The following is a 13,903-nucleotide window of genomic DNA, read 5'->3' as shown; positions in this document are numbered from 1 at the left end:
CCATTACAAGACCTGAGTCTAGAAAAATATAAAGGACCAAGAATAATAAAAATAATCTTGGAAAAAAAAAAACAATGTTGAGACTACATAGTGCCACATGCCTGGAATCCCAGCAACTCAGGATGCTGAGGCAGGAAGATCACAGGTTTGAGGCCAGACTCAACAACTTAGCAAAACCATGTCTCAAAATAAAAAATAAAAAGGGCTGGGCATGTGGCTTAGTGGTAGTGATTAAGTGCCCCTGGATTTAATCCTTAGTACAAAAAAATAAAAAGGAAAACAGAAGTTAAAGAACTTTTATAGCATGATTTCCATACACTATGGTAATCAAGAAGTATGGTACTGGTGGGGGCAGGTACGACACTGACACTGAGGACATAGCTCAGTGGTAAAGCACATACCTAGCATGTTCAAGGCCCTGGGTTAGGATCCAAGTATCACACACACAGAAAAAAAAAAAAGTATATTATTTGAGAGATACACCACCAAATCCCCCTAATCCTTAAATACCTCAGTACTTCTTTCATTTAGTCTTTTTTTTTTTTTTTTTAGTACCGCGGATTGAACTCAGGGGTATTCAACCACTGAGCCACATCACCAACCCTATTTTGTATTTTAATTAGAGACAGGGTCTCACTGAGTTGCTAAGCACCTTGCTGTTGCTGAGGCTGGCTTTGAACTCATGATCCTCCTGTCTTAGCCTCCTGATCCACTGGGATTACAGGCATGTGCCACTTTGCCTGGCTCATTCAGCCTTCTTTTAATAAAAATAAGTAGGTTATTTTTTTTTTTTTTTTTTACTAGTTTGTTTTTTGTTTTGTGTAAGCACTAGTGTTTAAGCCCAGGGCCTCAGGAATGTTAGGCAGATGCTCTATCACTGATCTATACCCACAGCCCTATTCATTGTATTTTGAGACAATGTTGCTCAGGCTGGCCCTGAATTTGTGGCCTTCCCTGCCTCAGCTTCCCATCTAGCTTGGATTACAGGTGTGCACTACACAGCACTTAACTTGGAGAGATTTTAGTCACCATTTTATTACATAGCACATGGTACATACTTTTCTGAGTCTTGCTATATTCAACAAGTCATTACTCCAAACAATATGATATCTATTCAGTTGTTAAAATACTAATGCTTGTTAAAACATGGTAAGGAAGACCTTTCAGGATCATTGCAATAATTGTAGATACCACTGCAATAGTCGTATAATGGAGAAGAACAGTTGGCTTAACTCTGAATACAGTACACACAGAGCAAAGGAGTGGGAACAGTTGGCTTAAATCTGAATACAGTACACACAGAGCCAAGAAACATGGTGGGGTCAGTGAGTGTAAAATTACTGAGGGTTGAGGGAGATTCTGGATAAAGCAACCTAACAGGATTCTTGCTGAAGAAAAGATAAGATGATCAGATATCATCTGGGGTGGGTGGGATGAAGGTTGAAGATCCAGATGGAATACAATGACTTAGCAGGGTTCTTCCATAAATTTGATTTTGCAAGGCAGTGTATAGATGAATCCAGAAGATTAAAGAACCTGACTAAAGATTTGGTCAAGCAAAGAATCTTCTCCTCTAAATTGTTCAAGATATTATCATATTGAAAGTATTTTTTTTTAAAGAGAGAGTGAGAGAGGAGAGAGAGAGAGAGAGAGAGAGAGAGAGAGAGAGAGAGAGAAAGAGAGAGAATGAATTTTTAATATTTATATTTTAGTTCTCGGTGAACACAACATTTTTGTTGGTATGTGGTGCTGAGGATCGAACCCGGGCCACATGCATGCCAGGCGAGCGCGCTACCGCTTGAGCCACATCCCCAGCCCATATTGAAAGTATTTACAAATTTGCCAATGTAAATAATCCACAAGCATTGGAAAAATTCCAAGAAGGACACTTCTGTGTTGAAATGTGATTGTAACCTAACAGACTTTGCTGGATGTCTTCCTTTTAAGGCTGTGACAATTTTCATTGACACCCAAAAAGTTATCCTTTCCTTATCTCATTGTAAAGTGATCTCACTGTCGTGTTTATTTTAACAGGGCAAGGGATCTTGTGAGTTGAATGATCTAAAGAAAAATCAAGCTCAAGTTTGGGAAATTTGGTAATTTGGAATATAAAGGGGGAAAAAAATCAAACGTGCTTTAAAGTGGTGGAAAGTGGGTGGACAAGGCAGACTTTTGCTCCTGCCAGAAGGGCATGCTACTGGAACCTGGATAGCTAACAGCTGAGGTCAGCAGTCCACCTGCTTATATCTTTAACCTAAGGCAACAGTGCCGCCCTTCACTCTGATGGGAGGATTTTGGAGTTACAACCTACACAATTGGCTCATTTCAAAATTGGGGTGGGCAAAGGGAAGGGCTTAATTAAAGCCCTTAATTAAAATGGCCACCGTTGGATCCAATTAAGGCTATATTCTGAAAACGGACCACCAAGCTTTCTATTTATCCGTTATCAACACCAATTGAAATGTTAAGAGTTTTTCATTTATCAGACTGAATATAAGAGGCTACCCTGACTCAAGAAACTCACTTTTTATTTCCTTTTCCTGGCAGTCGTCCTGTTGCTGAAAGCTTCATCCTTGTCCCCCCAATGCCAATTCAATAACGAAGACATGTTTGTTTGTTTGTTTTGAGAAAGGAAAAAGGCTTATTGCTTTGTTAGCAAAGAGATACAAAGGGGACTTCTGCCCCAAAGGCTGTGACTCTGCCCAGCAGCAGGAACAGGGGGCTTTTATTTATTTTTTTTAAAGATTTAGGTTTTTTTAATTATTTAACATGTTAAAAGAATTTAGTCAAAAAGACCAAAACCCATGTCATCATCAGACTCCTCGGATTCTTCTTTCTTTGCTTCCACTTTCTTCTCCTCAGCTGGGGCAGCTGCTGTGGAGGGTGCAGGACCTCCTGCCCGTGCTGCACCAGCTGCTGGAGCAGGCCCACCCGCCCCTACGTTGCAAATGAGGCTCCCAATGTTGACATTGGCCAGGGCCTTTGCAAACAAACCAGGCCAAAAAGGTTCAACATTTACACCAGCTGCTTTAATGAGGGCATTGATTTTATCCTCCGTGATGGTCACCTCGTCATCGTGCAGGATGAGGGCAGAGTAGATGCAGGCCAGCTCGGAAACAGAGGCCTGGTGCTGACTGGTGCTAGTCGCCAGATGAAGTGAGGGCCTCACCCCAACGCGGCCTTAGCTTCTCAGAAGGACCCAGCACCTTGGCGGCACCTGAGGAAAGAACAGGGGGCTTTTAAATAGGTGACTCAAAGGTTACATTCCACATGTTCTCTGTTGTCATTCATTTGTTAATTTGGAAGATAGTCATTTCTGAGATCTCTGGTATCATCCCCAGAGTCTGGACTACTTTGTTCCTATGGGGGAGTGTACTTCATGGATTCAGCAAAGCCTTTATCCATCAGGGAAGTCAGGCATCTTTCAGAAAGTGGGCACACATTCTGGGTAGAAAGCTGTGCCAATTACAATTGAGATACGGGTTTATATAGGTTACACTGGGGGGTGTCTTAGTCCTTGAAGACTTTAACAGGATGTGGGCAAAAGGTTGCAAACATCTGGAACTTGTTTCTACCAGGCGTGGTTTCTGAGTGTTTTTAAGGGGAGGGATGGAGGGTTCAGAGTTCAGAGTCCAGTGCTCATCTGACCTCCAGGGGTCATTGTATTGACATGGTGATAAGATTAATGTGGGGGCTGGGGTTGTGGCTCGGTGGTAGAGCACTTGCCTAGCATGTGTGAGGCAGTGGGTTCGATTCTCAGCACCACATAAAAATAAGTGAATAAAATAAAGGTTCATCAACATCAAAAAAAAAATTAAAAAAAAAAAGGTTAATGTGTAGTTTCACTGTCATGTCACTGAGAAATGATTTATTGGAAGGATTGAAGCTTTGGCTTCCCTCTCCCTTCCTCTTCCCAGGTCACACACTGTCTTGGTGGGTGTTGGTAAAGATGGCACCCAGACTGCTTCTCTTCTGGGAGCTCAGGTCCATGATGCACTGAATGGCACTCGAACACTAAACTCCAATCCCTGTGAACTTCAATCCTTCAATCCCTGAAGTGGCATGAACTCTCGGCCAATGAAGAAGTAACAGCCCACTCACCTTGCTCCTCCTCATTCTGTGTTAAGCCCATAAATATCAATACCCTGTTCCTGTAGGTTCTCTTACTCTCTCTCCCCGCTGCCCCTCTCTCTCCCTCCTCCCCTCTCTCTCCCCCCTGCCTCTCTCTCCCCCCTCCCCTCTCTCTCCCCCTCCCCTCTCTCTCCCCCTCCCCTCTCTTTCCCCCTCTCCTCTCTCTGTCCCCCTCCACTCCCTTCTCCGACTGGCCACTATAGTCCTGCTAATAAATGGTTGTTTTGGCTTGTTGAGTTTACAGAGCTTTTCCATCGTCCTTTACAGTGGGGACATAACCTGGGTGTGTGTGTGGGGGGGGGGGGAACGGAGGATTGAACTCACTTAATCACTAAGCCACACCCCAAATCCTATTTTGTATTTTATCTAGAGATAGAGTCTCAGACTTGCTTAGAACCTTGCTATTTGCTGAGGCTGTCTTTGAACTCAAGATCCTCCTACCTCAGCCTCCCCAATTGCTAGGATTATAGGCATGCACCACCATGCCAGCCCAATTCCACATCCTTCAGTGGGTTGTGGACTCAAGGACAGATAAATCTACCTAAAATGGGAAAGAAAACTAATCTTGTTTCCCTGAGATTAGGGAGGGGAAGAGATTAGGAAGGAGCAGGGAGAGAGGAAGAGAAAGAAACATGTCCATTTTAAAAATAAGTTGCAGTGGCAGAGCAGCAAGGGCTATTTTCTTTTCTTTTTTTTAAGAGAGAATTTTTTAATATTTATTTTTCAGTTTTCGGTGGACACAACATCCTTATTTTATTTGTATGTGGTGCTGAGGATCCAACCCAGCGCCCCAGTGAGGCGAGCGCATTACTGCTTGAGCCACATCCCCAGCCCCTCAAGAGTTGGATGTGGCTCAAGTGGTAGCCTGGAGTGCATGCGGCCCGGGATCCTCAGCACCACATACAAACAAAGATGTTGTTAGGGCTGGGGATGTGGCTCAAGCGGTAGCGCGCTCGCCTAGCATGCGTGCGGCCTGGGTTCAATCCTCAGCACCACATACCAACAAAGAACTAAAAAATAAATATTAAAAATTCTCTCTCTCTCTCTCTCTCTCTCTCTCTCTCTCTAAAAAAAAAAAAAAAAAGAGTTATTTTCAAAGCATAAAGTGGGCCACTGTTACAGTAAGATTGAACCCAGTGTATGCTCGAGTTCAGGACCCCCCAAAAGACCACCAGAGACCAAAATCGATGTAAGCAGCAAAGAGGTGTTTATTGCGAGCTAGCTTGGTCCTCTGCACACACAGCAACTGGTGACGCTGGGAGGCCTCAAGCCCAGGGTTTGCAGCAGTTTTATACCCTCTTTGGGGAAGGCAGGGACTTTACATACACCATAGCATCTCTTAGCAAATCATCACACACCCCGGGAAAATCATAAAACAACTCTAAAACATGATTAGCACATTCACTGGCGGGAACAAGTTGGGTAGGGGTGATTGGTCAGTACAAAAGGGGTATTCATTTGAACTGATTGGTTTAAGCCATGAGGGGTGTACATGCTGAACTACATGGTTTCTCATCAGGTTATCAACCACCATAAACTACTGGGAGGGTCATCTGGCATCCCAGGTATTTCCCTGTCTCATGCTGATTGGAGGTTGCTAGGGGGTTGCTATGGGTCCTCACCTGGCCTAACTGAGTCAGGGACACCTGGTGCAGCAGATCTCTCCTGTTATTTGTAGATAAACAACTCAGCAGGGTGGGTACGTGCCTAGGATTGCTCTGTGGGTTTTTCCAAGGACCAAGTTCATGCCCCCTCCCTTGGACTGGCTTTTCTGTGAGGTAGAGGCTGGTTTCTCAAAAATGGAGTCACATCAGTTTCTCACCAGGAGCACTTTACCACTAACTACATCCCCAGTCCTTATTTTCAGACAGTCTCACTAAATTGCTGAGGCTGGCTTGGACCTTTTGATCCTTTTGCCTCAACCTCCCCTAATAGCTGGGATTACAGGCATGCAACACATCAATCGGTTCACAGATTATTTAAGAAAGCAGATACATATTCAAGGGGGAATGTGGACCATTTCAAGAGAGACATCTTTTGTGTGTAGTAAGACATACACATTCTCCAGAGGAGGAGACAGCAGCCTGGGATGTTAATATTCATAGAGAGAGAGGAACTAGGGGCTGGACTAGAGGGGTTAAGAGGGGGTTACACAATTTCGTGCAAGTTTTCTGGCACTTAGGCAGTGCCCCCTGTGACGTTTTGCAGGTGAGGACAGGGGCAGGGTTGCTCAGGAATGCTTGCTTTGCATTTCAAAGTTTCATGGGCTTTTCCTGCATTCCAATGGGTCATGGGTGCATCTTTTTTGAGATTCAATCTTTCTTTTTCTGTATCCCAAATTCCTATCACAGATCAGAGAATTTCTTTTCAGACAGCTCCTATAAAGACCGGAAAAATTCAGGATGATTTTATTTCTAGTCTTTATGGCTGTCATTAGGAAATGGTGGTTTTAGTTTCTTTTTATTGGTTTTTCTTTTTTATCCTGGGGACTGAACTCACTTTACCTTTGAGCTATATCTCCAGTCATTTTTGAGACAGGTCTCGCTAAATTGCTGAGGCTGGCCTCAAACTTGAGATCCTCCTGCCTCAGCATCTACAGGCAGGTACTACCACACCTGGCTGGTATTTTGCCTCTCTTCCCTTTGCCCTTCACCAATGTTATTTTCCCTCCCTAATCCTTTCTCAAGGTCTTCATTCTGTCCCTTTTGCCTGGCATTCTAAAGAGAATCCTCACCTAAATGGTTAAGACTTTAACGTAGTAAGGATAGGCTCAAAGGAGTCTTCCAACTCAGTCTCCCAAGTTAGGACAAAGGCTGTGCCACCACCTGGCTCCTTAGGAACAAAAGTAATCATGAATACAAAAATTCAATTTTCTACTTCCATCCCTGGAAATAACTACAGTCTAATTTCCTTTATGTATGTTATATCCTTCAGTTACTCCACCCTGATCTTTCACTAAGTGATCTAGTTAAATTTCTACCTTACCCTAATCTTTTATTTATTTATTTTTAGTTATTGATGGACTTCTATTTTATTTGTTCTTTTATATGTGGTGCTGGGAATCGAACACAGGGTCTCACATGTATAAGGCAAGCGCTCTACTGCTGAACTACAACTCCAGCCCCAACCCTACCTTAATCTTGCTTATCTTTAAGCACAAGATGCCTGAAAGCCTGAAGTTCCTTTTCAGGTGGACTGGATGAAGCTTGTTGGATCTAAGATGACTGCCACAGTGAATGACGTCCAGATACTCTGTAACCTCATTATAATATATCTGCATATGCTGGGGCCTTGGCTCAGTGGTAGAGCACTTACCTATATCCCCAGTACTGTAAAACCAACAAAAATCCCATCTACATGTTAAATGATACACCCCACCCCCCCACTGCTGACAGTGCCATGACAGTTGACAATTACCATGAAGATGACTACAAAGAGGTATAAAATGGGTGAAAAGAGGTGGCAACTGAATTCCCTGAAAATCTCCACCCTTCCCCAAGAAATACATAAATATTTCTCCCTCTTTTTTTTTTTTTTTTTGTACTAAAAATTAAACCCAGGAGTGCTTTATCACTGGGTAACATCCAACACTTTTCATTTTTTATTTTGAGACAGGGTTTCCCTAAGTTGCTTAGGGTTTTGCCAGGTGGCTGAGACTGGCCTCAGGCTCACAATTCTCCTGCCTCAGCTTTCAGTCCCTGGGATTACAGGCATGCACTGCCACACCCCGTGTTGCTCTCCCTTTTCCAGCCTATCCCTCCTCATTTCTTTTACTGTATACTTATAAGCTTCAGACTCCCAAGTTGAGTTGCAAGTTTAACTCCTGCTACTCCTATTCTTGGCCAAGAATAAATAGTCCCCTTCAATGCTCAATCCATGCTCACAGTCAGACGTGGTGGTGCACACCTGTAATCACAGTGGCCAGGGAGGCTGAGGCAGGAGACTTGCAAGTTCAAGTCCAGCCTCAGCAACTCAGCAAGACCTTGTCTCTAAATAAAATATTTAAAAAGGCTGGGGGTGCTGCAGATATAGCTTAGTTGGTAGAGTGCTTGCCTAGGTTGAATGCTCAGCACCACAAACAACCAAACAAACAAACAAACAAAAAGCTGGGGATGTGGCTCAGTGGTTAAGTGTCCCTGGGTTCAATCCCTAGTACAACCCTCCCCCCCGCCCCCCGCCAAAAAAAAAAAAACAGGGGAAAAATCCTATTTCCAATACTGTTCTATATTGTGTGTGGGTTTTTTCTAGAGGCAAAAAATGCTGCTAGCCTCTTGCATTTCACAATCTAGATATTATTAAACAGGTCATAGTTCAGTTGTTTTCATTTTTTGTCTTTTACAAAACTAAGAGGAACTTTTTTTTTAGCACCTTTGGAGAAGGGAGGGGAGCACACATTTTTCCTAATGAATTTAAATTTATTTATTTATTTTTTTTAGTACAGTAGGGGATTGAACCCAGGGGTGCTTTACCACTGAGCCACATTCCCACCAGCCTTTTTTTTTTTTTTTCCAGTTTGAAATGGGGGTCTTACTAAGTGACTGAGGATTTTGTTAAGTTGCTGAGGCTAGCCTTGAACTTTGGATCCTCCTGCCTCAGTTTCCTGAGTTATTGGGATTATAGGCCATGGTGCCCAGCTGGTTTTCATTACTCTTTTACAATTTTACAAAAGTTTACATCTTTAATCCACCTGGAATTAATTTTGGCATCAGTTATGGGAACTCGACTCTCACTTTCCAGATCCTTGTTCATTTGTCACAATACTCCTTGTTGATTAATCCATTCCAGATAGCAAGAGATTACATTTTTGTACGTGAATAAATATATCTTTGCCTTCTTTAGGGATCTATATTATGTGCATGTCTGTAAAAATTCTATTGAGACTTCCTTTGTATTGCATAGAATGCACAGGTAAATTGAAGGAGTAATTTCCTTTTCACAAATTTTATGGTGATTTCTCTAATCCAGAGCACAGTATTCAGATTTTCTTTTGTGTCTTTTCTTTTCTTTTTTGTACAGGGGATTGAACCCAGGGGCACTCAACCAGTGAATCACATCTCCAGTCCTTTTTATTTTGAGATAAGTTCTCACTAAGTTGCTTAAAGAATGGCTAAATTGATGAGACTAGCCTTGAACTTGGAGTTCTCCTTCCTGAGGCTCCTGAGTTGCTGGGATTAGAGCTGTGCATCACTTTTTTTTTTCTCTTGCCGATATGAAGATCTTTCCTTATATTTTCTAATATTTTTCTTTTTCTTTTCTTTCTTTCCTTTTTTGTGTGCTGGGGAATCAAATCCAGAGCCTTGTGCATGCTAGACAAATGCTCTAACATTAAGCTATATCCTCAGTATTATTATTATTATCATTATTATGATTATTATTATTATTATTATTATTTTGGTATATATTTAGTTGTGGTAAAATATATAACATGAAACATTCCCATTTTGGACTGTGGGTATAGCTCAGTGTTAGAGCACTTGCCTAGCATGTAGGAAGTCCTGGATTCTGACCCGAGAAGCACACATGCATATAAATTAATTTTAACAGCCTTTTAGTGTACACTTAAGTATCAAACATATCCACAATATTGTACAATCATCACTACTACTGATGCAGTGTTAATCAGGCTAAAATGTAGAAAGAGAGAGAGAAGAGTTTATTTATGTCTTTATTTATTTAGGTACTGGGGATCAAACTCAGGGGCACTTGGCTACCAAGCCATATCTCCAGTCCTATTTTGTATTTTATTTAGAGACAGGGTCTCATTGAGTTGCTCAGCAGCCTTGCTTTTGCTGAGGCTGGCTTTGAATTTGTGATCCTCCTGCCTCAGCCTCCTGAGCCACTGGGATTACATATAGATGTGTGCCATCACACCCTGCTGAAATGGGTTTATTTTGAGCCAAAACTTGTGAGTGACCAAGTCCCAGGAACATAGATTCAAGTTGCTTGAAAAAAAAGAAGTGGTTGTAACAATTCTTATAGGCTGAGGAAAAAGGCAATTATAAATCAGTATACATTTAGTGAATACATTGGTAGAGCATTACGTAGGTAGGTTAAGCTAAAGTGGGGAAATTCTGGCTATTGGTATAAAATGTCATCTTCTTCAGAGCAGATTGGTCAAGGCAGGGGTCTATTCTTTGTTAAGAAGACAGTTAACGGGCTGGGGATGTGGCTCAAGCGGTAGCGCGCTCGCCTGGCATGCGTGCGGCCGGGGTTTGATCCTCAGCACCACATACCAACAAAGATGTTGTGTCCGCCGAGAACTAAAAAATAAATATTAAAAATTCTCTCTCTCTCTCTCTCTCTCTCTCTCTCTCTCTCTCTCTCCCCCCTCTCTCACTCTTAAAAAAAAAAAAAAAAGGTTAACCAAGTCTAATATATATCCTGGAAGGTTTATGATGTCTATATATCCTGGAAGGTTTACGAGGTCTGGGAATTGTGTTGTGTCCCTTAGTTCTTGTGTTTTTGCAAGATTAGGTTTTAAGCAAAACATGAGCCATAGTAAATGTATAGCAAAGTTCATTAAAAAATAAAGGAAAACACCCTTCAAAGATATTGGGTTATCTCAGGAGATTGAATCCATATTCCTTTGTTTTTTAACTTTATTAGGGTCTTAGAGAGGTTTCTAGAATCCTGACCAGGTACTAAACTTTTTTTTTTTTTTTTTTTTTTTTTTTTTTTTTTTTTTTTTGGTACTGGGGATTGAACCCAGGGCCTGTGCATTAAAAAAAAAAAAAAATATATATATATATATATATATATATATATACACACACACACACACACATACATACACACACATATATATATTTCACTAAAACATATATATATATATATATATATATATATATATATATACACACACACACATATATATATCACTAAAGCATATGGACATCCAGCCCATAGGCTCAGTCTATAGAATTATCCCTTTAACTTCATGTTTGTCTACTACAATCAGTGAGAATGTTAGGTCAGATATAACAGGTGAGATGTAATGGCTTGTTTTCTTTAACTATTTTATTTATTTGTTTTTATGTGGTGCTGAGGATCGAACTCAGTGCCTCACACATTCTAGGCAAGCACTCTACCACTGAGCTACAGCCCCAACCCTAATGGCTTGTTTTCTAAAGGCTCAAAATGGTCTGTGTTTTGCAGCCCCTGCCTCCTTGCCTGCCTGCCATTTTATTTCCTTTTGAAAAGAAATGAGGGGCTGGAGGTGTGTCTTAGAGCACTTGCCTCGAGTAAGCACAAATAATGGAGAGGGAGCAGACCTCAACATTTTCCACAAGGCCCATTTATTAAGCCAAGGAGTCAATCAGGCACTGGAGGTCTCATTCTCAGGGTAAAAAATGGTCCCAGGTCACATGAAGGATCTGTGTTTCATAGGTTAAAATAAGGATGATCTAATCATTGAACACTTCAGCAGAACATTTTGGTTTGGGCAGTCAGGAAAGAGGCTGTACAAACCCAACACCCATTATTGCTTGGAAGGGGTGAAAAGTTTCCAGCACTGTGCTCCTGGCTTATCTTCTTCCTCCAGGGTCTAATGTCACTGGCAAATGCCTTCTTCCCCAAAATTGTCATTTTCCATATCTTTTTCCTAGCATGGGCAAGGTTTGATCTCCAGCACCAAAAAAAAATCAATATGAGAAGTTATCCATCTGGTACTTGCTTCAAGAGTTCTATTGAGGGGCTGGGGTTGTGGCTCAGTGGCAGAGCACTTGCCTAGCATGTGTGAGGCACCGGGTTTGATCCTCAGCACCACATATAAGTATATAAAAATTAAAGGTATATCAACATCTAAAATAAAAAAAAAAGAGAGAGTTCTATTGTAGCTGGGCATAGTGACGCACACTTGTAATCCCAGTAGCTCTGGAGGTTGAGGCAGGAGGATCGTAAATTCAAAGCCAGCCTCAGCAATGGTGAGGCACTGTGCAACTCAATGAGACCCTGTCTCTAAATAAAATACAAAATAGGGCTCAGTTGAGTGCCCCTAAGTTCAATCCGCAGTACCAAAAAAAAAAAAAAAAAAAAAAAAGAGTTCTATTGTAATATAGTTTCTTCAGGAACGCTTGACTTTGTACACTATCCTCTGATTTATTTCTATATTTACCTTCCCCTGCTTGCAAAATAAGATCAAGTGGAAATCAACTCTAGCTTGTTTATCCCACCATGTAGAAGATTTAAGGCAAGGCTTTCTGGGAAGAAACTTGTGAACTTGAGTTGGAGTACCATACCTGCAAATAAAATTGGCACAATGTGCCACCTGTACATATTATTAAAAAAAAAAAAAAAAAAAGACTTCCCAGAAAGGTTCTACTGCTATTCACTTCTGTACAGCATAGGAGACAGAGGTTATTGAAGGAAAATAGGTTTATTTAAAGCCTGCCTTGAGGAAAACAAAGGAGACCTTCTTAGTTTCAGATTTTTATCTTCAAGGGGCTCAGGAATGTAAACAACTTTTATGAGACGAAAAAAGATTTTATTTTATTTATTTTTTTTTTTAGAGAGAGAGAGAGAGAGAATTTTTTAAATATTTATTTATTTATTTATTTTTTAGTTCTCCGCGGACACAACATCTTTGTTGGTATGTGGTGCTGAGGATCGAACCCGGGCCGCACGCATGCCAGGCGAGCGCGCTACCGCTTGAGCCACATCCCCAGCCAGGAAAAAAGATTTTAGGGGACAAAAGGCAGAAAACCCATGGGGCTTACCCTCCTTCCAAAGCATCACTTATGCTTTTGTTGCCTCTTCATCCCATTAAAGGGAACCTCAGCTTCCTGAGGCAGCATCTGCATTTTGTTTTTAGACAGATGTATTACCTTTTGAGCTGAGAGGTGAAGCTTATAGAGGGCTCTCTTTTATTTATTTATTTTTTGGGGGACCAGGGCTTGAACTCAGGGCGCTCAACCACTGAGCCACATCCTCAGCCCCTTTTTGTATTGTATTTAGAGCCAAGGTCTTACTGAGTTGCTTAGTGCCTTGCCTTGCCTTGCTGAGGCTGGCTTTAAACTTGTGATCCTCCTGTCTCAGCCTCCCAAGCTGTTGGGATTACAGGCATATGCGGCCGCTTCCACTTTAGAGAGCTCTCTTTAGGACAGAACAGAAAGCGACAGAGTGTAAAAGATGGAGAGGGAGGAGTTTGGGAGGGAAAGAGAAGAAAGTAACTTTAAGGCCTGGGGATGTAGCTCAGTTGTACAGCACCCTTGAGTACAAACGGAAGGAAGGAAGGAAGGAAGGGAGGGAGGGGGGGAGGGAGGAAGGAAAGGTTGTACCCAGTCTAATTCTATTTAAGATTGGGAGCCATCTGGTCATAAGGCCATGAAAAGTTCATTTCTATTGTACTGTAAAATACTAAGATTTCTATTTGGCCTGACCATACTTTGACGTCTTAAAATTGCTTAGAATTCCTGCCTGTGTTTTGAACTTACCGGTTCCTGGCTCTCCCTAACCAGATAACAACCCACCCTGAAATCTCAGCTGCTCCTCATTAATTCTGATGTTGGAATCTGAGTTTACTCTCTACCTTGAGATTCTAAGCCATGCAGATCATTAACCTGCTGTCTGCCCTTGTATTACACTTGCCAGAACCCTGTCAGCTGTAAATTCCCAAGACACCCACCTTCGTAACTTTTTTGTGTTATAAAAACCTCCCTGCTCTTAGAGGGTGAAGCAGTCACTGATCAGCTCTCTTGTGCACACAAAATAAACTAGCTTTAATTTGGTTTAAAGTTGGAGTCAGTGGTCTTTTCTTTGTGCTGTGGGTTCAACA

At 41.7% G+C, this 13,903-nt stretch overlaps 1 protein-coding gene across 1 annotated transcript; it reads right to left on the bottom strand.

Moving 5' to 3' along the window:
- Window positions 1-2,723: 2,723 nt before the first annotated feature.
- On the bottom strand, window positions 2,724-3,990 carry LOC308659034 (large ribosomal subunit protein P1-like; the record flags this gene model as incomplete). The annotated part of the gene is made up of 2 exons (XM_081312036.1): window positions 2,724-3,180; window positions 3,927-3,990. The coding sequence occupies 2 exons, from the start codon at window positions 3,988-3,990 to the stop codon at window positions 2,783-2,785; spliced, it is 462 nt and encodes a 153-aa protein (XP_081168162.1). The 3' UTR covers window positions 2,724-2,782.
- Between the last annotated feature and the right edge of the window lie 9,913 nt (window positions 3,991-13,903).

Source organism: Spermophilus citellus (assembly GCF_964194105.1).
Source record: "Spermophilus citellus genome assembly, chromosome: 10".
NCBI classification, from domain to species: domain Eukaryota; kingdom Metazoa; phylum Chordata; class Mammalia; order Rodentia; family Sciuridae; genus Spermophilus; species Spermophilus citellus.
This window is presented reverse-complemented; position numbering and strand designations above follow the sequence as displayed.